Source organism: Podarcis filfolensis (genome assembly GCF_964270895.1).
Source record: "Podarcis filfolensis genome assembly, chromosome: 3".
Lineage (NCBI taxonomy): Eukaryota > Metazoa > Chordata > Lepidosauria > Squamata > Lacertidae > Podarcis > Podarcis filfolensis.
The window spans coordinates 29,934,669-29,958,717 of NC_139606.1; the positions used below are offsets into that span (position 1 = coordinate 29,934,669).

General features: G+C 40.7%; 2 protein-coding genes across 5 annotated transcripts; one reads left to right on the top strand and one right to left on the bottom strand.

The window, feature by feature from the left end:
• Positions 1-192: 192 nt before the first annotated feature.
• On the bottom strand, positions 193-7,225 carry ITGB1BP1 (integrin subunit beta 1 binding protein 1). Of its 4 annotated transcripts, none has more exons than XM_083607471.1 (8): positions 6,889-7,225; positions 6,041-6,248; positions 5,303-5,404; positions 4,570-4,648; positions 3,462-3,598; positions 2,798-2,890; positions 2,038-2,187; positions 193-562 (listed from the first exon to the last, which is right to left on the bottom strand). In XM_083607471.1, the coding sequence occupies exons 3-8, from the start codon at positions 5,372-5,374 to the stop codon at positions 491-493; spliced, it is 603 nt and encodes a 200-aa protein (XP_083463597.1). In that variant the 5' UTR covers positions 5,375-5,404; positions 6,041-6,248; positions 6,889-7,225; the 3' UTR covers positions 193-490. The 4 variants fall into 4 exon arrangements, with proteins under 4 accessions (XP_083463597.1, XP_083463596.1, XP_083463598.1 ...); XM_083607470.1 differs by having other exon boundaries at positions 6,803-6,896; XM_083607472.1 differs by lacking the exon at positions 6,889-7,225 and having other exon boundaries at positions 5,303-5,406; positions 6,070-6,443.
• Positions 7,015-23,322, top strand: CPSF3 (cleavage and polyadenylation specific factor 3). Its single transcript, XM_083607254.1, has 18 exons — positions 7,015-7,149; positions 11,231-11,294; positions 11,788-11,885; positions 12,105-12,233; positions 12,438-12,615; positions 14,007-14,096; positions 14,485-14,635; positions 14,777-14,952; positions 15,319-15,477; positions 16,512-16,658; positions 17,284-17,436; positions 18,142-18,250; positions 18,524-18,622; positions 18,886-18,980; positions 19,388-19,475; positions 21,172-21,241; positions 21,953-22,049; positions 23,119-23,322. The coding sequence occupies exons 1-18, from the start codon at positions 7,079-7,081 to the stop codon at positions 23,221-23,223; spliced, it is 2,079 nt and encodes a 692-aa protein (XP_083463380.1). The 5' UTR covers positions 7,015-7,078; the 3' UTR covers positions 23,224-23,322.
• Positions 23,323-24,049: the final 727 nt, after the last annotated feature.

Consider the following 24,049-nt stretch of genomic DNA (forward strand, 5'->3'; position numbering starts at 1 on the left):
TTCCATACCTGCAGCAAGGCAGCTTGCAAGGAGCAGGCCTCCCCTCCACCAGCAGAAAGGGAGACCTACTGTATCTGACGACCCATTCATTCATTCATTCATTCATTCATTTATTTTCCTTTTTTGCTGCCACTGCTAAAAGCAATGGCGTCTGTGGGTAGTCAGATTAGGCCATATTTAGAAAGACACATCTTCTATTGATTTTTTTATTCATTTACAAAAATGGTATAAATCTTTTTAAACACCAGATTTGATATTTAGCACAGAAACTCACGCACAGTCAGTTGAGCTCTGAGTGACAGTTTGGGAAACAAACAAATGGTATTTTACAAAAAACAAAAACAAAACTTCATTCCTTTGAACAGTATGTTCAAGCAGTTAACAAAAAAAGTTCACATCTACTCCAAAATAACTTGTTTTCATTCTTCTCCAATTGCTGCAGTCACAGCAAGCAGTCCTTCCTCTCAACATGAAGTGCAGCTGTAGAAATTCAGGACTTCTCGGATGTTAAAACAGAGTCAAAGGCTGTTGACAGCACCTTACAAATAGCTTGTGCTTGTTCCTGCGTTTTATAAACAGAAAGAGTTGCTCATACTTGTTTTCATGAACATGAAGATGCATTCAGCCTCGAGCCCATCTCGAAGTTTCAGCGTTTCCCTTATAGCATGCTTTGCTTTGATGACATTTCCTATCTTAAGCTAGGCAGCCAATGTGGTGCCCTCCAGGTACTTGGAACTGCAACTCTCAATAGCCCCAGCCAGCATGACCAATGGCGGAGGTAATTAGAGTTCCAGTCCACAACATCTGGAGGGCACCATGTTGCCGATCCCTGATCTAAAGCATTCTATGTAGAGCAGTGGGGTCGGTCCAGAAATGTGACTTGCAAACAAGACTTGCTATTTTAGAAACTGCCAGCAGAAACGTATCATCAGAGTTTGATATTCCAGATAGGCTATTTGTTAACAGAGGGACAGTTCCTGCATGTATACTGGGTTTCCCTTGTTTACCAAGCAGTTGCCAGTATAGGACTCCAGGGCATTTAAACTCAAAGCCTATCACCAAGTGATATTAGTGCAGTATTTGCTAGTATACATATGGGCACTTGGAAAGCCAGGCTGGTGCATTTAAAGTTAATATATATGGCAGCGACAAAGCTATGAGAATAAAAGTTAGTGTTTGTTATGCCTTCCTAGTGGTTCAAATCCCCACTTGAAGCCCGGTGAACTGGTGATGCCACCCACTTATAATTAATAAAGCTACAGATTTAATTAAGGGGGTACTTTATCCCACAAATCTGTAAGTAGCATCCAGGTAGAGTGATTGACAGGGAGAAAATAAATGTGCCAAAGAAGCATATGCAATTAATTTGAAATTACGGGACTGCCACTATCTTGTTTTAACATGGGCTCCTGCTCATTTGCTACTTGCACTGTTTCTGCTACAGAAGGTTAGGGCTGTGGCAGGAACAAATGCACATGCAGTTTACAGTCGCTCTGACACTTGCACATATAGCGGTGCCTGGCCTATCTGGTCAGTGTGCCACAAATCATGTCTTAAGTAAAGGTAAAGGGACCCCTGACCATTAGGTCCAGTCGCAGACGGCTCTGGGGTTGCAGCGCTCATCTCGCTTTATTGGCTGAGGGAACTGGCGTACAGCTTCCGGGTCATGTAGCCAGCATGACTAAGCCACTTCTGGCAAACCAGAGCAGTGCACGGAAACGCTGTTTACTTTCCCGCCGGAGCGGTACCTATTTATCTACTTGCACTTTGACGTGCTTTCGAACTGCTAGGTTGGCAGGAGCAGGGACCGAGCAATGGGAGCTCACCACGTCACAGGGATTCGAACCGCTGACTTTCTGATCGGCAAGTCCTAGGCTCTGTGGTATAACCCAATAGTACAAACCTATTTTGTCATGTTTTGGTCCAGTACATGTAGCTAGACATAAGGCACAAGCATATGATAGCACTTTGCATATTTTATGACTTATTGTCAACCTAGAATTATCCAGCAAGTGTTTTTTAAAGCATGAACCTTACCATACTATTACACTGGTATATCCAAAGGTTGTACTCTTCATAGTTCGTATCAGTTGTCTTTAAAGCCAGTAAACTCTTCCCTGCCCCAAGGCCGTCATCATAGCAGACCATCCGAACAATTAGGTAGAGCGCATGTCTATGCAAAACATCCTGAAAATGCCATGTGTTAATTTGTCAGTTTCTTACTGCTTGCAGCCAACGGGCATTACAATATAAATCGCAAAAACAAAAAAGACAACCTAAGAGTAAATTAAAACATCAATTTTCAGAACTGCAAATTACCAAAACTTAAAATTATGAAGTTTCCCAAATCTAGAAATTCCCTTGGCAGTCACCCATAACTTTATCTACCTCCTAGCACATATAAAGCTATTCTGTAGGTAGCAAAATTGTCTATATCAGCCAGAAACCATCTGCTTTTGAACTGATTGACTTTAAAAAAATCTGGAGTGAATACAGAAATCTGTTATTAAGTGAACTGTGCAAAAGGCAATAAAGACTATAGTCAAGAATGTCTACAAAAAGATGGTAATGTGTGTCTAACAGGAAAAAGGTCATTACTGCAAAGAAACAGAACTGTAATAGTTGGATTTAAATTTCAATACACCAAACTCAGAACTTGGAATTCTTCGTATAATCAAAGTCCATTTTGGTATCTTCAGGAGAAAAAAAATCATACCACAATTATAGTCAGAAATATTCTGAGATGGTATTACTGGAGAAATTGAATGAGGCATATTTAAAACCAGGAACAACTTACATACTGGTCCAAAGTTGTGACTTTAATACCATACTTGGAAACTCCCATAACGAATTCTTCTTCCCCTGGAACAAAGGGTAGCTTTCCATCTTGCTTTGGGGAAAAAACAAAAAGGAATTATTGTAGGCAGATAAAGTTTGATGACAAAACAAGTCTCATACAACTTGTATGTTCTCATGTAAATAAATAAGCAACAGCCTTCAAATAAGTCAAAAGAGTGACAATAGCTCCATGAAAGTTTATTGACAATGATAGATACTTTGCTACTTCATTTTATACCGCAGAAGCCAAGGTACTGCACACACGCTAAGTTTCTGAAGCAGAACAGAAATAAATGCTTTCTAGTGATTCAAAAACAAGCCAAAGTTTTCTGGAGCATGTTCCTTTTTTTTAACTCCCTTGCTCAGCTATTCTATCTTGAGATCATCAGCCACAGCAAATGTTTAAACATTACAATGTAACAAGAAAAAGGTTATTGAAAACAGCCAACTTCCCAGCCTCCTAGCCCCGCTTTCAATACCAGTGAGGAACAGTCATCTGGAACTCAGCAGAACTGGAAGCCAATTCTTAAAAATAAAGATGGCTTGAACTAAGATAGTTTCCCCGGGCCACAGTTTCCCCATAAAAAGACCCAAGGGGACATACAGCCAAAGTCAGTCTTTACCTGTGCCACATCTATGTAGTTTATCAAGTCCAATGGTCCCTCCAAAGTCTTGCTTTCATCAAGCTTCAGTTTTTCAATGGCACCGACATATTTTACTCTAAATTCTGCACAAGTATCTGAGTTGCTATTGCTCTGGCCTATAAAGCAGACATTTAAACCATTACCCCATCTTTTTATCAATTGGCAAACTTACTGGGCATTCAACCATTAAAATTGACTCAGTGTAGTATTTATCTAAATAACTGTAACTGGAATTACTTCTGTTGTGCAACAGTGGTCTCCGTACCTCCCCCCTTGCACTGTCCCCAGATCTGTTCCACAAGTTTGGAGAAAGCCCCAGGATGGATTTGGGGAGCATATGGGGGGAGGATGGGGACAGGTGAGGACAATATGTTGAATAGTGTCCCTTTTCTTAAAAAAAAAGAAATAAATAGAAGTGTCACCTAAAAGTGATTTTTTGTTTTCCCTGGGCTTATTCCAACCACATTAGAATATTTATCTTGCCAGAAAGCAGAACGGAATCGGGGGATGACTTAAATTTCTTACATTGGGGTACCAGAGGTTTCTGCAAATACAGAGCATAAAACCAAGTGTGTTGCTTTGGATACATGGAAGCATAAGGAAACCTCAGAACGTGGTACGACCACAACATTACACCAAATGTAAGCTTGAAAATAGGGACACTTTCTAGTGAAATTTCAAAAGGCAGAGGAGCTGCCCAGCAAAGTTTCCATCATGAACAAAACAGGATTCTGAAGTCCTGTCTAGCTTTTTGCCTGTCCATAGAAATACCAGATACAGAGGAAATTATACAAAGTAGTAAAGGCAGCAGATCTATACAAAAAGGCAACAAATCACACAGAATGACATAATATAAAAATGTGATACATATACTGCAAAGGTGTATATTACATAATTTTATTTGTATATGCACAGGTGTAATAATTTGTAAGTAACAGCAGACTCAGCGTTGTTTTCTGCTTAAAAAATTAGTAAAGTTCTGTGTCAGCATGTTCACATTTCTAGATACAGCTCCAATTAGTTATGAAACTCATCTATGCATTTTGACAAATAACAGGATGTCTTTAGGCCATCATCAATTTCCTACCTGAACTTTTTGTGGAGTCTGTATCTAGACTAGCCACAGTACTAGATCGTGAAAGCCCACCAAGACTGGAATCCACTGACTAGATAAGGAAGAATACAGATGAAAGTGTTATATGTGTGCTTTCTTATAAACTCATGAATTAAAGGCATGAATTAAACCACAAGCATGATTAATGAAGGCTTATTCCCATAACAATAAACCATAGTTTGTTACATCCAAATGCAGCCACGGAATAACACATCACACTGCAGTACAACATCCACCAACAATAAGAACACTTTAAATTCCTTCTTTCTCTCTATTCCACAAGCTAAGCAGTATTTCATCATTTACAATTCACTTTCAGTGGCTGCATCTATGCTTATAGGACTTAAGATAACTGTAGGAGTTATTTTTCTTAGTCATAATGGTACAAAATATGTGCAATTTTTAATTTAGCTGGTTGACTTTAGTAACATCAATTATTCTCATTCTGAATGCCAAGTCTGCATGAAGAAATAGCAAGTATAACAAAAAGGATTTGAACATTTTTGTAAATGTAGATTCATCCCTAACTCTAGATATCTTCAGAATATCTGAATGCACCATCTAGCAGATGCCAAACTTCCACAATGTCATGCATGGGATAACAGAAGGGGAAAATATTCTGAATTTAGTTAGACATTCCACTGACTGATAGGAATATATTTTAAAATTTGTCAGTTTTCAAGGAGGCATACCCAAATTTGCTTACCTTACTTTTGGTACTGATTTCACTGCTTTGTGAACTGCTGCTACTATGCCGCTTTTTTCCTTTTCTGAACATTTTTTAATTGACATAGAATCAGCGAGAATACTGTAAAGAATGAAGAGAGTCCTGTTTGCCACCCCATTATAACTCCAATTCTACATGCACATAAACACCTCATAGATGCATATTTACATTTGTTATGGAGGTTCAAATTTGCCAGTTAAAAGGCAGTCAAGCAACTGCCATGAAATGACTGTCAAGCTGTGGTTTCCACAGTGCCAAATTTAAAACTGAAAAACAAAATATATGTTTAATGGATTGTGATCTCTGCTTATTAGTAATGAAGATAAATATCTTCAAACTCAAACAAAGGTTCTTCAAAATATTCTAAAAGCCGATGTTTACTGTCACTACTCCAATGTTAACAGTATGAATGCTTGTGTACATTTCATTGGATGCTAACAAATTTCCTATTTCTACATACTTTCCTAGAAGGACAAGCTGACAAAAAACAATACTTGATATCTCTATCTGTCTTATTTGTCATCATTTTATTGCTATTGTACACCCCCATGGCATTTTCTATGGTTTAACAGTTTGTAAATATTCCAAATACGTAATATTTAACATGCAGGTTTACACAGATTTTTTGTTGAAACCCATTTCTCCACTAAAAGTACAATTATTGGAGGAAGGTGTTCTGAAAAACTAGAGTGCTGTCTGTACTGGTCTTGACGTTACCTGCAGCGTGGAAGGAATGAGCCTGGCTCGTTTCAGAACTGACTTTTTCTCCACATGATTTCAGGAGAGGGATGCCTCCCCTTTCCCCTTTTCTTTATGCCGTCAACAGCGGACATCGCAGGCAGAAATACAGCAAATGAAGCTTCTCTGCCTCACTACATTACCACAGCAAAAAAAGCCGCCGCCGCCGCTGCAGTCCCCGCAAATCCTGCCAAAAGGAAAGGGAAAAAAAACCAACAGCTTGGTCACTGTTAACAACATCATTTCCACTGCCTGGAGTTTTCTGCATTTTGTTTCTCTCTGACCTCGCTCCTTACAATCCTCTTTCACTCGCCACCTTTTAATATACAGTGGTACCTCGGATGAAGAACTTAATTCGTTCTGGAGGTCCGTTCTTAACCTGAAACTGTTCTTAATCTGAGGTACCACTTTAGCTAATGGGGCCTCCCGCTGCCGCTACACCACAATTTCTGTTCTCATCCTGAAACAAAGTTCTTAACCCGAGGTACTATTTCTGGGTTGGCAGAGTCTGTAACCTGAAGCGTATGTAACCCGAGGTACCACTGTACTTCGTGGATCCGGCAATGTGGATTCCATTCCATGAAACTTTATATTACCTAAATAAGTCGGTCAGCCTTTTCAGGAGCCACAAGACACTTCGTTGGCTTTGCTGCCAGAGACTGACCCAGTTACCCTGCTCTTAGCAGAACTGAAAGGGCACCAGGAGCATCACCCCCTACCTGACCCAAAAAGGACCCCTACCTTTCATTCCCACCACAATGAAATACTGAGCACAAGGAAGCCCCTCCCCGTTCTGTTTCCGGGTAGCAACCGTCGCGTCGGAGAACTTCCGCTCCGTCTGCCTCTTCCGCTCTAGGACTTTTCGAAGCCTATGCTTTTTAGCGCAAAGACTCTATGGTGCGGAAGTGATGGAGAGGGAACGCTCACTTTCCGGCGGCGCGAGAGAGGCTCTGGACGAAGTACAGGTGCCGGCGAGGGCCAAGCCGAGAGGGCGCGCCGTGCCTCTTCCTCGCGGAGATGGCGGCGAGGAGAAGGACCGAGGCGTTCATCCCCGCCGAGGAGAGCGACCAGCTGTTGATTCGGCCCCTGTGAGTGGCTGGGACGGTCTCGCGCCGCCGCGGCCTTCGGCTGACCAACCGCCCTTGCTGCGCGCATGCGCACTCTTTCGCTCTGCCTCCTCGCGCGCAGAGGGCTTAAAGGGCTCCCGTGTCTGTCTGTGGAAACCCTCACGAAAGCATTTCTCTCATATATATATAGAGGGGGAGGGAGGGAGGAGAAGGATATCTTCAATCCTGGGCTGTGAACCAATAATTGCCTAACAGTATCATGTTCTGGATCAATAAAACCTCTGAGAGTATCTATATCTATAAAGGTAAAGGGACCCCTGACCATTAGGTCCAGTCGCAGACGACTTTGGGGTTGCGGCGCTCATCTCGCTTTATTGGCCGAGGGAGCCGGTGTACAGCTTCCGGGTCATGTGGCCAGCATGACTAAGCCGCTTCTGGCAAACCAGAGCAGCGCACGGAAACGCCGTTTACTTTCCCGCCGGAGCGGTACCTATTTATCTACTTGCACTTTGACATGCTTTCGAACTGCTAGGTTGGCAGTAGCAGGGACCGAGCAACGGGAGCTCACCCCATCGCAGGGATTCGAACCACTGACCTTCTGATTGGCAAGTCCTAGGCTCTGTGGTTTAACCCACAGCGCCACCCGCGTCCCTATCTATATCTGTATGCAAATCAGGAAGATCTCAAACAAAGACGTTCCCAGCATGTTCGCACTCCTGTCTCAGCGACGCTGGCTTGGTCGTGTCCACAGAATGGAAGATGGCAGGATCTCCAAGGACAGTGCTCTGCAGAGAGCTGGCTTCAGGCACCAGACCAACTCTTCATTACAAAGATGCCTGCTAGCGAGACATGAGGAAGGCTGGCAACATCAACCCTTGCAGATGACTGCAGTCCCTGGAGACAAGACATACAAGTTGTGTGTCTACAGTAGCAACCAGAGAAGGAAGGCAGACATACAGAGAGAAGAAACGCCATGGTGCATCTACAGGAGCATAACCAAATCCTTTTATCTGCCCCAGCTGCAGCAAAACATGTCTGTCCCATTTAGTGTATTGGTCTCTACAGCCACAGCAGGCTCTGTAACTCTCCAGTGGTTTGACTTCACTCTCAAAGGCACACTCCTCCATTGCCTCCCAGGACAGACAGATGCCAGCAACAAACATATACAGTGGTACCTCGGGTTACAGACGCTTCAGGTTACAGACGCTTCAGGTTACAGACTCCGCTAACCCAGAAATAGTACCTCGGATTAAGAACTTTGCTTCAGGATGAGAACAGAAATCGTTCTACGGCGGCAGTGGGAGGCCCCATTAGCTAAAGTGGTACCTCAGATTAAGATCAGTTTCAGGTTAAGAATGGACCTCCAGAACGAATTAAGTTCTTAACCCGAGGTACCACTGTACATACTTAATCATATACACACACACATGTTTTATTTATCTCAAACATGATGTTATTAAGCAATTATTGGTTCACGGTTCAGGGTTCAAGCTTTATGGGGGATCATGGTTAGAGTCAGGAGATGGTCCCTTGATTGTTTGGATTCTCTCTGTGGTTTTGAATGAGATACTCTGTCAAGCCTTGGATAGGTGACAGATGTAAGTGGATGAGGGAGCACTTTTAGAGATGGCAGAGAGCTATGAGTTGGTTGAGAGCCCACATCGAGAGTGCAGGAACTCTATGGGGATCTGAGTGGGGTAACTGGCCTTCTCCCTAGTAGCAGTTGCCTGCCTTGTGCCTCCAGTTATTGTCAGTTTGCATTTTTGTAAATAAAGACAATAAAACAAAGTCTGTCAGCTTCCAGTGGTCTCTTAGAGGAAGTAAACTCAATGCAACTAGAATTTCTTCCCCATTCATGGATTCTGCATTTGTGTCTTCGGGCAAATGCTTCATGAGACAAGGTGTCAATAGGAATTTTTGTTTTCTTTCATTCATAGCAATGGGAATCCTTTCAGGCTGTCAGGTCAGTGGCGTATCATGGGGGGGTGCAGGGGGGGCCGGCCGCACCGGGCACAACATCTGGGGGGGGCGCTTGCACTCACAGTGCTAAAATCAGTGCTAAAATCCACGGGTTAGGGGGCGCAAATTACTTGCCTTGCCCCAGGTGCTGACAACCCACGCTACGCCACTGTGTCAGGTATTATTTTGGAAGCCTGTCGTCAGAAATGTTGTGGAGATGGCAGAGCAAAATGCTGAGTCACATGCTGCTGCTATGTTTTACTGTTATGTTTGGACATGAGACATGCCCCCACAGGTCCAGCCCCCCACCCCCACTGCAGGGTTATGTGTATCTCTCATCTTATTTGATGAGTCACCACCATTTTGTGGGCTTGGTAGATCTAGTGATTCATTTCCCAGTAGATCCTTCCTCCCTAAGATGTTGGGAAGTAGGCTAGTATACTTTTATTAGTAAGTTGCTACAATAACTGTTGCTCCTCGGCCTGAAACAGCCTGAAATGTTTTCAAACCACTCTGTTGATAGAACCAATTTATACATTACTACATGGAATCTACTCTCGACCTTACCCTGCAAGGCTCGCATTTACTCTAAGAAGTCAAACAGCCTTTCTTTTCTCACCAACTTTCTGATTTATCCTTATACACCTCAGCAGCTTGTACAATTTTTGGCCATTATCATAGAAACTTTCATTCTAGCTGGCTAAGCGAAATGGATGAAGCATCATTCCTTTCATGACAGGATTACCTTATCATCTTTTGTCTAGACAAGGCCTTAGCTTCAACAGCTCATGGGAAGCTCATGCTTAATTTTTAATCCATCATCTCCCTTAATCATTTCTCTTTCACTGTTTTTCAACAAGGAGCCCTTTATCTTTTAAAGGTGACCTACAATCCTTGTTTCTAGACATATGACTTTTCATTCAACTGTAATAATTTAATGTCTGAATGAGCCTGTTTCACTGTGATCCTGGATTTGTTTAATCATCTGCTACTTTATTTAGTTACACCATAGACATGCATGAAGCTAGAATAAAAATTCTGACTTGTTTACTTTAAATACCACATTCTGTAGCTGGCTTCTAAATAACCATTTTCCTAGTTGCCTGGATATGCTGCAGGCAACCAGGCAGGAAACCTATTGTAAATTGGAGGTGTGTTGGTTCTTTTGCTTTAGGACTCAGCAGAAGCAAGAAATGACTAGGCTTAGTGTGTATGGACAGGTGTCCTTGTGAAATTCGTTTTAGACTAGGTGACCCCTGTAGCCATATTTGCAACTCGTGTTTTGTTCCGTTTTACTTTCTGCAAAATCTCTAGAAATCTGAGGAGCAAGAAATGAAAGTCATTTCTCCCAAATTATCTTGAATCTGATGAGCTATAGAAGGAATAATTGTTGAGTTGATTTAAATGATCAACTACGTCTCTTACTATAATTGAGTTCATTACAGAATGTAGTATGCCTTTATATCCAAATGTGCACTTACATAACTAGGGCTGCAGTCTTCACTTATCTCAGAGTTACCTCCACTGAGTTCAGTAGGATTTATTCTGGTTAGGACTGTGCTGTTGTAAAGCATGGCTTTCAAGAGGTTTCAGTTCACATGTCACATTATTGCCTATTTTGGTTCCTCTCTTTGAAAATGGGTGCAGATGTTGGTTCCTAGTTGAAATTCACAATATGAATGAACCTGGGCAAGCCTTGGACTTGCATGCTCTCTCATCTTAGTTGTGAGGAGGTGATTAGAATCTTTTGCTTCAGTTGTTAACTAACTTTTTAATGTTATGCCCAACCATGTATAAACTGTGGTTAGTCATGTATACAAGTTACTCAGAAGTTATTTCAAAATGTGGGCTAAATAGTAGGCTTGATTGAAGGAACAATAGTTCAAGATTAGCTGCAGTTTAGGGTTCAGATGTATTGTTAAAAACAAACATGAAAGCTTCCATTCTCCTTGGGGAGCACATGAGCCCGAGGCTTGCCCAGGGCTGTTCACATAATGCTAAACCATAGTTTAGCATTACATCCAAATCAGACCATGGAATTAAACCAAAGACATCACTTTGCTTGGACAGTTACATATAGTTGTTTTTATATCAGTGGGTTGTTGATTGTTTTTTGTAATTTGTCACAACTTTCTTTTCACAGAGGTGCAGGGCAGGAAGTAGGAAGATCATGCATTATTCTGGAATTTAAAGGAAGGAAGATAATGGTAATCATTGATCTAAGTTATTTATTAACGTTTTGTCACAGTAGACACATCTTTGACAGTAAATATTCAAAGCATTCTACCGCTGCAAACGTCTTAAGGATTCCCTTCTTTCATATGAGCTTCATATGGGGGTTGCCAGGCTAGCCCTCACCGCCGACACTGTCAGAGTGACAGTGCAGGGATGCATTGAGCTGACATGGAAACTTCCTGTGTAATTACACCTAGCTACGTGATGAGAGGATTTCCAGAGTTGTGTTCCTTTTATGGAGCATTGCCAACAGTGCTGGTCACTCCCCCACCCATTTCCTTCAAATGAGAGGATAAACATTTGGGTTACACCTAAGATCATATGCTTTTAAACATTTGAAATATCAAGATGCAACATAAACTTTACTGTTTTGATGTTAAAGAGCAATCATCAGTGTATAAGTATGTGTTAATACCATATGCTAGTTGTTTGTAGAAATCCAGTTATTGGTCATCTTTTTTTTAGCTTGATTGCGGAATCCACCCTGGCCTAGAAGGAATGGATGCACTTCCATATATCGATCTGATAGACCCAGCTGAGATTGATCTCCTCTTGATTAGTCAGTAAGTGATGTGTTGCTCAATGCCGAAGGCTGGTGGGAATTTTGTATTTTTATTTTAAAATGCTGAGACTCTGTAACAGATTTGTTAAGCTTTGCTGATGTTGAAGTGTTAAGTGTTAGCTGTTTTGATACTTGATCTTTTGTTGAAACAGCAAATGATCTAGCTGCATGCTATGGTATTATATGGCTTGATTCTGAAATCTGATCTTGCCTCTTTCAGTTTCCATTTGGATCACTGTGGGGCATTGCCATGGTTTCTGCAGAAGACAAGTTTTAAAGGGAGGACCTTCATGACCCATGCTACAAAAGCAATTTATAGGTGGCTTCTGTCAGATTACGTCAAAGTTAGGTGAGTTCAACCTCTTACTTGTGGGAGAAAACTTTTGTGAAATGATGCCATAATTTGAACAATGGATGTGTAATATTTTTGCCTGTTGCATTGTTGCCCTGTAATCTCAAGTGCCCTTTGTGGCAACCGTCTTCTGAGTCCTGCACAATCTTATCTTCAAAAACTGGGGAACAGGATGACGTTTTGCCTTACTATTTTATACAGCAATATATCAGCAGATGACATGCTGTATACGGAGACGGACTTGGAAGAAAGCATGGACAAAATAGAAACTATCAACTTCCATGAAGTGAAAGAGGTGGCGGGAATCAAGTTCTGGTGTTACCACGCAGGCCACGTTCTGGGAGCAGCCATGTTTATGATTGAAATAGCTGGAGTGAAGGTATTTCCTTAGCTCACTAGATAATCCAAGTAGGCTTGTTATCAGTGGGCCTTTATTTATATTAATTTACCTCTTCAGTGCGTTTTGTGGGTATAGGATTTATTCACCATCACATTTCTATTAAACCTGTCACATTAAAGATACAAGGTGTAAGCCAGAGGTAGGGAACCTTAGAACTGGGCCCCTCCAGTCCTCTCTGCCTGGCCCTTGAGACTCATTTGGCCACACACCCAGCCCTCACTGAACCTTTTTCCATGGCCTCATTTGGTGCTTTAGCTTGGGGGGAATGTGTGATAATACCTCTTGCTGGCTGAAACTTTGATAATGCCTCTTGCTTGGCTGGATGGAGGGTGAAGAAACTTTCATGTGTTTATGTGTGTTTATTCTATATGTGTGTGCGCCTGAATTTTGTACAACTGGAATGTAGTCTATGTCACACCCATTATGCAGGACTTAGTTTTTGGAAATGGGTATTTTCAGATCTTCCCAAGGACCTATTAATCCACACAATAGCAGGTTTAAACACTGCTAGCTTTTATTATTGCAGATTAGCAGATATAATTATTGCAGAAAGATTAGCACATATTCAGGCTCTCAGCAGAAGTAATCTTAGCATCAGAAGTAGTGATAACAGCAGACTAAGTTCCGCTTTCGCATCTCATTCATTTAAAACGTATAGAAACATTACATCCAATTTACGTCACCCTGCTTAAGCAAAGTACAGTGGTACCTCAGGTTACATACACTTCAGGTTACATACACTTCGGGTTACAGACTCTGCTAACCCAGAAATATTACCTCGGGTTAAGAACTTTGCTTCAGGATGAGAACAGAAATCTTGCTGTAGTGGTGCAGCGGCAGTGGGAGGCCCCATTAGCTAAAGTGGTGCTTCAGGTTAAGAACAGTTTCAGGTTAAGAACGGACCTCTGGAACAAATTAAGTACGTAACCAGAGGTACCACTGTAGAAATTACCAGGCCAATGTGAAGTCAATCCTTAGGGATTCCTTTAATTCCAGTGAGCATATCCTAGATTTCTATGGTTGTTCCACCCACCTTTTGCCTCTGCCTCTGTCCACCACTGGAGTGTGGCCCGTTGAAGTTTGCTCACAAGAGAATTGCAGCCCTTGGCTAAAAAAGGTTCTTCACCCCTGGTATAAGCTATTGTTATTGGAAGTTAAGGGTTATCCATCTGTAGTGCTCAAGTAGTATGCATGAAATTCCAACTTCCCATCATATTTTGTGATACAGGCTTCCCCTTAAGCACTTACTGCTTGGTCCATGATGAACTATAGATGAACCAATAGACATTGACTTAACTGTTAATTTTTTTTACCATGGTTTATATTAGTTTCTCTGTCTAATTACAATGTACATTGTTTCTTTGTCAAAGCTTTTATACACAGGTGACTTCTCAAGACAAGAAGATAGGCACTTGATGGCAGCTGAGATTCCCAATATTAAACCAGATATTCTTATAATTGTAAGTTTCTTCTCCTATAATAATTTGAAGTGAAAACTACAATAACATTCAAGTTGCACACTCTTGTCTTAGAAAATTACAACAGTACATCAAAATTTAGCTCTGGTTTATTAAATTCTCATGCTAGACATGTTTGAGATCAGGTATAGTGCCACAGCCATGCTGATTGACACAACTCATTACATTTTTGATGGTCTGAAGAAGCAATTCCTATTTTTGTGAGCAATTGGTCTACATATGTTCTGGAGTGTGGGTGGCAGATCCAGTGGCAGTTTTTAGTAATCCCAAATAGGAATAGTGAGGCTGTGACTAGATTGTGGCATAGTCACACTGCCATTCTGGTCATGTGTCTTGTCATTATTTTTAATGGTGTGTCTTTTGGCCTTAGGAATCTACCTATGGTACGCACATCCATGAGAAACGCGAGGAGCGGGAAGCAAGATTCTGCAACACTGTACACGATATTGTAAATAGGGGAGGCAGAGGTCTTATTCCTGTGTTTGCTTTGGGAAGAGCACAAGAATTGCTTTTGATTCTAGGTATATATCTGCACATCACCTATTTCCAACTTTACATGTTCAGTGAGTCTGAAAAAACTACATGTCCATCTAAATTATATTTACTGTTCTTAGTTTTCATATTTGTTAAAGTTGTGTGTTGTCGTTTTTTAAAAAACCTAGATGAATACTGGCAAAATCATCCTGAGCTTCATGAGATACCTATATACTATGCTTCCTCTTTGGCAAAGAAATGCATGGCCGTGTATCAGACCTATGTCAATGCCATGAATGATAAAATCCGCAAGCAAATCAACATCAACAACCCATTTGTATTCAAGCACATTAGTAATCTGAAGGTCAGTGTGAATAAATGAAATTTTAATAACATGAATGTATAGAAAGGTTATGAAGAACTATAATTCTGACTTAAAATTGGGCATCAAACCCTTTTCAGAAGAATTCAGTCTACCAGCAACTCTTTCCTGCGACAGCACTAAACATGCTTCTGATAAGCATCCTCTGGGATTCATGTATATGGCATCCATTCTTGTTGCCAGAACCCTGCAGAAATACTTTGAGCTCACTGACGATCCCATAGAATCCTTCATAAAAATACATCACTAAAAGACTTTTTGTCCCTGAGAGCAGGAGTAATAGTTAAGGTGGAACACTTTTCTCTGACTTTCATAAAATGGAATAATAATTATTCTTTGTTTACCTAGAGCATGGATCATTTTGATGACATAGGCCCAAGTGTTGTAATGGCTTCCCCCGGTATGATGCAGAGTGGTTTATCCAGAGAGTTATTTGAGAGCTGGTGTACTGACAAGAGGAATGGAGTCATCATAGCAGGATACTGTGTGGAAGGAACACTTGCTAAGGTGAGGTATACTTTGACTAGTGGTATATGTTAATACGCAGGGCAGGCAGCTTAAAAGACTTAATTGTTTTATCAGGGAATCTGGACTGAATTGGGCTACTGTTTTGGTGTCCCTGTACTTACAGTCTGATGCATACTTCAGTTTGTACCTTTTTTATTCTGAATCAAAGAATACCAAGAAACACTGGTATGAAAAATCTCAAAGCTGGAATCCAGTGATAGAATATATCCAGAGGAGATTAGATATGTCATGGTGAATTGCATTAGAATAGGAAAATCGCAATATTTTGCTAGATAGAAATGTTGTGTGTTTGTGCTGGGAAGGAATTCTGTATTGACTGTTTTTTATACAGTGCTACCTCAGGTTACAGACTCCGCTAACCCAGAAATAGTGCTTCAGGTTAAGAACTTTGCTTCAGGATGAGAACAGAAATCGTGCTCCGGCGGCGTGGCAGTAGCAGGAGGCCCCATTAGCTAAAGTGGTGCTTCAGGTTAAGAACAGTTTCAGGTTAAGAACGGTCCTCCAGAACGAATTAAGTACTTAACCCGAGGTACCACTGTATTTAGTGTAGGGATGCAGTGGCACTGTGATCTAAACCACCAAGCCTCTTGGGCTTGCCGATCATAAGGTCTGCAGTTCAAAATTGCACAACGGGGTGAGATCCTATTTCTCTGTCCCAGCTCCTGCCAACCTAGCAGTTTGAAAGCACACTGGTGTGAGCAGATAAATAGGTACCGCTGTGGTGGGAATGTAAATGGTGCTTCCTTGCACTCTGGCTTCCGTCACGGTGTCCTGTTGTGCCATAAGCGGTTTGGTCATGCTGGCCACATGACCTGGAAAGTTGTCTGTGGACAAATGCCGGCTCCCTTGGCCTGAAAGTTGAGATGAGCGCCACACCCATAGTTGAATTCAACTGGACTTAACCGTCCAGGGATCCTTTACTGCTTTTACATTTATATTTAATGTGTATCTTCATAATAAATAAATATTCTGAATGAAATAATATAATGGGTGCATTTTGTTTATTGTTGCAGCACATCATGTCTGAACCTGAAGAAATTACAACTATGTCAGGACAGAAACTCCCACTGAAGATGTCTGTGGATTACATCTCTTTCTCTGCACACACAGATTACCAACAAACCAGCGAGTTCATCCGGGCACTGAAACCTCCCCATGTGGTTCGTGTTTATTTTTGTTATTTTCAAGAAGTACAGTTTTTGTCAAATCCCAATGCCAGTTCAACAGATTCCATTTTAACTAGCCAGAGGTGAACAGTAATTCAAAGTTGCAGCACCACTCCTTTTCCGTGATAAACTATGCTTTAAGTTTTCTGCCACATTTGAAACAAAAGTGATTTTTCTTGAGAGTGCTGCTGTAAACAGTGTGTAAAGCTTGTAGCTTCTGGAAGAAAATATGTGACTTACATGTCTAAAATGATTTGGAGGTAAATCAAGCGAACATGAAATGAAAGAAGATAGAAGAAGAGGCAGGAAAATAAAGTGGTTGAAAAAGGGAGAGGAGATGATGTGGGAAAGGGTCAAATAACAATCCAAAGAGAGCTGACTTCCAAAGAGCTGTGTGGACTTCAGGGATTGTCTGACTTCACCCCCCACTGCAGCCCATAGCATCCACTCAAAAAAGCTGCTCTGGTTTGTGGGGCTCTCACAGTCATATACAGGTGTAGGATACAGGTGCATATTGATGACACCACCACTCTTCCTCCTCTTCCCTAAGCTGCCACCTTCCTGGCAACGCATCAGGAGTGCCTATATTTTGACAGCTAACAAGGACTTTTTCATGCAGATATTGGTTCATGGTGAGCAGAATGAAATGGCCAGGCTGAAAGCGGCAGTAATACGTGAATATGAGGATAATGATGAAGTTCACATAGAAGTCCACAATCCTAGAAATACTGAAGCTGTAACGCTAAACTTCAGAGGAGAAAAGCTTGCCAAGGTAAAAGGCTAATGTTTTCTTCATCACAATAAGCACATTTACCTAGTCATCAGGTTATTTCTTCAAAAATATATCTAATTCTTGCGAAGGGACAACTCAGTATATTGGATGATGAACACAGCGCACAGCTCTTATGTCAGGAAGCATAACATCCTCTTGCCTTTGTTTAGGAAACTTGTTCTTGCTCTCATCCACAGCCCATTACAAATACACTGCTCAGTATGTTCCATAATCTGCTGTTGGATATTGCAGGGTTGCAGTTGTTTGAAGCCTTTGAAATATATTAACAGCTTCAAATAACATGCATGTGCACACTCTTTGTCTATGAACCCACCCAGGGCCACTACTCAGAGAGGTCGGGAGAACTAGTGAATCTGAAAAGGACAAGAATAGGCCAATCATAACATAGAGAACTATCACATGGGATTATTGGTGGGCTGTCCATTCTGAAGTTGAGAAAGAACATGGCAGCTTGTAAAGAGAGTTTTGTAATTGATTGGTACTGTTAAGTCATGCTTGCTGATAAATTCATCTTGAAATTTTGGTACATGGTGCCTAGTACACAGAATGAGAAGCGATGCCGTATCCAGTTGTTCAAATGGGGACTGTTTTTCATCACCACCCATTTAAAAATATCTATCCTATTTGCAATTCCCATACACTTTCTTACATATAGTCTTGGTTTTTCTCTTGTGATTTCTCTAGGTTATGGGCTCACTAGCAGATAAGAAACCAGAACAAGGGCAGCGCGTTTCAGGGATACTAGTTAAGAGAAATTTTAACTATCACATACTTGCTCCTTGTGACCTCTCCAGTAAGTAAAAGTGAAAACATTTATTATTCTTGTTTCATTGGTTTGGATCCCTAACTTTCCTTATGTAAACAGTATAGAGTTCCTGTTCACGGAAGGGGCTTTTGCATCTTTCTCCTTTCTACTTCTGTGAATGTGGGCCCCCAAAATCTGGAATTGGTGTGGGACAATGCAGCTGGTAGGGAGGAGAGAGATGAATAATCAGGCAGAAATTTACATGAGCAGAGGAGCAACTTAGGGTAAAATGTTGTCTTTTTTGCTTTCATTTTTTTACAGATTACACTGATCTGGCTATGAGCACTGTGACACAAACACAAGCTGTTCCATACACAGGCTCTTTCAGTCTGCTTTATTATCAGCTACAAAAACTAACAGGTGCGTAACTGGAGGAAGCCGCTTGAAGTCTCTCCAAAATTATTATTGGAACTTGCTTGATGAGAAGATCAGTAATGGCCAACAAACTGTTGAAACAACATCCAGCATAACCCACTGTGCAGCTGGAAGAGATTGTTGGGCACATTTTACAACCATTTTGAACCCATGAGTTGCAATAGATGCACCCAAGTGGTATGTACAGAGTGTGCCCAAAAAATATTTAAGTAGTGATGCATTTATTGTGGCATTTTATATTTTTCAAGGTGACATAAAAGAAATAGAAGTCCAGGATAAGCCAGCTTTGAAGGTTTTTAAAAACATTACTGTGGTCCAAGAGCCGGGTATGGTGGTGCTGGAGGTAAGGACAGAATACAAGTTTCTGTATAACTGTTGTGATAACATACAAGTGGCTTTGAAACAGAGTTGGGCTTCCTGAGGTGAGGGAGTGCTATAATCTTATACCCCCACATACAATGTCAGGTAACCAAGCCTTTGAAGTCAGTGGGACAAGGGAGCAAGGCCGATAATGATGAATGTAGTAGATTGGCAGACTCAGAACATAGCCATTCTAATAGCCTAGTCGTAACCACTTTGAACTTTATAGTTAAAGCCAACATAGTTTCCCTCTTAACCAGAATTTCAAACCAGCTACAAAACCAAATAAATGTAGAAAGCCAAAAAAAAAATTACTTCAAATGGAATTCCAACAATTAATGTGCTCTTTAATTATTCTTTCTCCTCTCATTCTGCTTTTTCTCCCTCCAGTGGGTAGCAAACCCTGCTAATGATATGTATGCAGACACTGTAAAAACAGTGATACTGGAAGTTCAGTCCAATCCCAAAATTCATAAAGGTATTCCCCCTTTTTATTTTTATATATAGTATACTTTTAATAGTGTGTGTTTCTGTGAAAAGATGTGAACTAATTTTATATTGGAGAATACAGTTCTGCCAAGCCCAGGGTCCTGAGACACAATCCACTGTCTGGCTTCCCATTACTTTGAGCAGGGCTGAAATAAACAGAATTATATAAACTCCTCCCTTTAATATGAAACTGGATTTTGAGGCATGTATAATGTAGCATTATTAAAGTCAATTTTATGTGCAAATAGGTATATTAAAACACAGGGACGTTCTTCTAAATTAAATCATGTCAATCATAGAACATGTTATTAATTGGAATTCTATAGGTCAAATAAGGGACGCGGGTGGTGCTGTGGGTTAAACCACAGAGCCTAGGACTTGCCGATCAGAAGGTCGGCAGTTCAAATCCCCGTGACGGGGTGAGCTCCTGTTGCTTGGTCCCTGCTCCTGCCAACCTAGCAGTTTGAAAGCACGTCAAAGTGCAAGTAGATAAATATCTACTGCTCCGGTGGGAAGGTAAACGGCGTTTCTGTGCGCTGCTCTGGTTTGCCAGAAGCGGTTTAGTGATGTTGGCCACATGACCTGGAAGCTGTACGCCGGCTCCCTCGGCCAATAAAGCGAGATGAGCGCCGCAACCCCAGAGTCGGCCATGACTGGACCTAATGGTCAGGGGTCCCTTTGCCTTTTACTATAGGTCAAATATGTTCAGAATCTAACGTTCTGGGAAATTAATCTTCAGAGCAGAAACATACAGTAAGCCCACAACTTACGCAGGACTTACATTCTGGAAATCATGCCTAAATCCAAAATGGGTTCAGTGGCGAGTGGAATTACCAAAATCATTTTCCCCAGAACCCAGCCCCCTTTAAAAAAAAATTAAAACTTCTGCCGTGCGCATAAAGCTGAATGCGCACAAGCTTAATGCACATAAAATGTGGGCTCACAGTATTATCTGTAATGAAATGGTACTAGATAAACCTGGTTCCTAAATGTATCAGCTGAAGAACTTACTATTATTAAAAGTTATGCTCTTAATAGTTCTCCTGTAAATGCCAATAAGCTGCAACCTCATTTCATGTTAAGAAACAGAAGCCTGTAACATCACAAAGCTCATTCGGTGTCTTGCTTAGATACATATTTCACACCCACAGGGAGAAGGTGTGTGAGACCTTGTTGGTTCTCTTTCCTCCCCTTTGCCCCTGGAAAAGTGTGGGAGGTGGTACTGGTGACCTCAAAAAGAAGGGAGAATCTGCAAAAGCCATCTCCCTCCACCTGCCCTTCCCTGCCCCACTGGTGAGGAGGATCTCTCCAGTGAATCAAAAGCCTTCCATGGACAGAAGGAGCCCTTCAATTGACAACAGACAGCAAATTCTGGATTCAGCCCATAAAATGATCATACTTGTCTATAACCTAATGCATATCTATGAATCCAATAGTTACAACATGAAGTTCAGATCCAGCTATTCCCCTCCACACACACCAGCATGATCTGAATTAGCTAAGCACAACTTCATTTGCATAATAATGTACAAGAAACCATTTAGACTTGTAGGAACTCAGTAGTATGTGCCAATATTTTCCTTGTCGTTTAATGCCTGTTATATTATAGCTACATATATGTAGCCCAGCTACATTATAACAAATGGCAATTACAATGGAATGTAAAATGTATGGTTTTTTCCCAGCTGTGGTACATAAAATTCCTAAAAAAGAAGAGATAGATGCATATCACAAGAAGATGGAGATTATGCTTCAGTAAGTTATAACATCACATTATCCTCTCTTTCCCACAAAAGATGACTATCATATATTTTAGTACCTTTGTTATTGAACAAAATTAATTTGGGGGGCTTTCTCAAAATCTTGTATTTAGACCAGAGGTTATACTGAAAGGCCCAACATTTTTTAAGTGTTAAAATCCATCTAATAGTATGGAAATCATTCTAAAAAGGTTTGAATTTGGTTCTTTTCTAGTAATTTGTTTGAAACAGAAAGTTAGATTCTTAGGCTACAATTCTATAGAAATCAGTGGGGCTTATTTTTGCAAAAGAAGCCAGAGGAACATCGCCCGGCTGCGAGGCATGAAGGCCGCTCCTTGCAAGGCCCTTTCCACCCGGCCTAGGGGGCGGGGCCCACACTCACCCAGCCCTGCTATGTTAAATATGTATTCTGTAGTTGACCTCCTTTGTAATGTTTTATTTTGAACTCTTTAAGATGATATTTTAGTTTTCTGTTATGTTGCTTTGACTGTATACTCTATATTTGACTTTTTTCAAATTGTTTTATTGATTTAATATGCTGTAAACCACTTTGAGATTTTTCTTAAAAATATAAAGCAGTATAGAAATTAATTAATTGATTGATTGATACAAAGGATCACACTGCTAAACAGAAAACACTGTAGTTAAATAGTTATATAATTTGGTGCCATTCTATGTTTATTAATGATTAGTCTTTCATTTCTAGGGACATGTTTGGAGAAGACTGTGTAAGTGCTAAGAAGGATAATGTACTGAGCATCACTGTGGATGGAAAAACAGCAAATCTTTCATTGGATACACGGGTATTTATAGCTAAATTTCATGCTGATGTCTTGTGTCTTGTGTAGCCAATGAGATTTATGCTTAGGAATGTATGCAGCACCTCAGTAGGCTTTCTGAAATCTAACAGCTAACCATGCATTTTGGTGACCATTGTCAGAATAAATCGTTCTTTTCAGAAGATTTCCTATTCATTATTGCATTTCCACTTTCAACACTTAACTTTTTGGTTGATCACACTTGTTAGAAGATAGCGTAAAATAGAATGATAGAGTGATGTAGAATTGTTTCTTAAATTTCTGCCCACTTTCCAGCTAAAGCTCATAAAGGGACTTGCAATTATTATTAATTTTAAAAAGTACTGTGTATAAATTAAATACTCAGAAGGATTACAGTAAATTATGTTTTGTAAGGAATGCCGGAGATCTGCTGGGTTGTTCCTCTTATATTGGGAGAAGTGTGGAGGGGAGGCAACTTTTGCTGATTCCTCCTTCCCCCTGCAGTCTCTCTCTACTTCTCCCAATATAAGAGGAACAACCCAGCAGATCTCCGGCATTTCTTACATCAGGATGCCACCGCTTTACGGCAAACAATGTTCCCTGATAGACATTTTATATAGGTATGAAATAGTCAACCAATTCAGCATTCATGGCATTCTTTACATCCACCTACCCAGTCAAAGTTCTTGAGGCTGCGTGCTCTTGAATGAATTAAGAATGAATTGGGCACATTATTGCTGGCATAACACCTAGAATTAAAGTGCCTTGTCAAGCTTGCCTAAGGCTGTTAAACTCAATGGTACTAACCAAGAGTAACTGGCTACATAATTGTATGACTTTGGCTGAGATCCAGAAAGCAATTTGGGCTCAGATGTAAGGGTTTGTGGTAGCCCTTTAAAAGTTTCGACCACATTTCAAAAGCAGTTAGGGGAATTTAAGTTTAAATTTACGTTGGATTCATGGAATGAGTTATGTGGGTGGGTGTTTTTGATTTTTAAAAAAATGTCTGGCTTCTATGCAAAGAGTCTTCTCGAGAAGATCTGAGAAATAAATTAGGGACTTGCAAATTGATTCTTATCTTATTCTCTTCTAGACTGTTGACCATGAACCAGGATGTGAAGATGATGATGAAACTCTTCGGGAAATGGTGGAGTTAGCGGCACAGCGACTCTACGATGCCATTACCCCTGTGCAATAAACTGATTGTCCATTGTATATTTTGGGGCCTATAGAAAAATTGTTACAAATCCGTTTATTCTTGACGTGGTTTTTTAAAAAATAAATGTTCTTTAACAAAGTACGTTTACTTTTTTCTTAGCCATAAAACTGTTTTAGCCCCAAGTGGGCAGATGGCAATAGCAGACTTGTTGATATAAGATGGAAATGTATTATAGGAAGTGGGCCTTTTAATAAGGTCTAAGAAGCAGAAATATGCAACCTCTTGTATGTGTAAGATAACATCATATTGTTAGGGACAGCTCCTCTGTAACAAAGTAATTGTGTTATCTTTTAAAAATATATTTAAAAATATGTCTCTTGTTAATGGCCTGATTATAAAACTTACAAAGACCAAAATCGCAAGTAACTTGTGGAAACTTCAATAAGCTTCAGAAGCTCCCTCTTTTAACTATAGCCCTCTGCACCACCTGGGAATCTGCTCCAAGACGCTAGAAACTATCTCTGATGTGACACCAGAGGTCACAGTTGGATTTCGGGAAAGTCCTAGAATGTGTATGAGAGCATACACAGATACATATATATGCACACACCTCTTTAGACCCAGTGTGTGTTTTGTGTCCTTGATTGGCTTACAAGACATTAATTATCGCACAGACCTAAAATTACATACATGCACCAGAACTTTCCTGGCTCTGCTAGCTTCTTAACTCCAAGAGTTACAAAGTGAATTAAGAAATTTTAGTTTCTCTGCTCTTGGTTTGTCTCCCCTCCCCACCCTGGCTTTTTAGCACTTAGCTCCTTTACAAAAAGTTTTCTTGTTTGATTTGTGCATATCAGGTTGCTGT

Coding starts and splice junctions, on each gene's coding strand:
- ITGB1BP1 (XM_083607471.1), bottom strand. CDS start 5,374: ATGTTCAGAAAAGGAAAAAAGCGGCATAGTAGCAGCAGTTCACAAAGC. Junction 3,599..4,569: donor AGACTCCACAAAAAGTTCAG/GTAGGAAATTGA, acceptor TCTGCTTTATAG/GCCAGAGCAATAGCAACTCA. Junction 2,891..3,461: donor ACTACATAGATGTGGCACAG/GTAAAGACTGAC, acceptor TTTTCCCCAAAG/CAAGATGGAAAGCTACCCTT.
- CPSF3 (XM_083607254.1), top strand. CDS start 7,079: ATGGCGGCGAGGAGAAGGACCGAGGCGTTCATCCCCGCCGAGGAGAGC. Junction 11,886..12,104: donor GATCTCCTCTTGATTAGTCA/GTAAGTGATGTG, acceptor TGCCTCTTTCAG/TTTCCATTTGGATCACTGTG. Junction 21,242..21,952: donor AAGATGGAGATTATGCTTCA/GTAAGTTATAAC, acceptor TTTCATTTCTAG/GGACATGTTTGGAGAAGACT.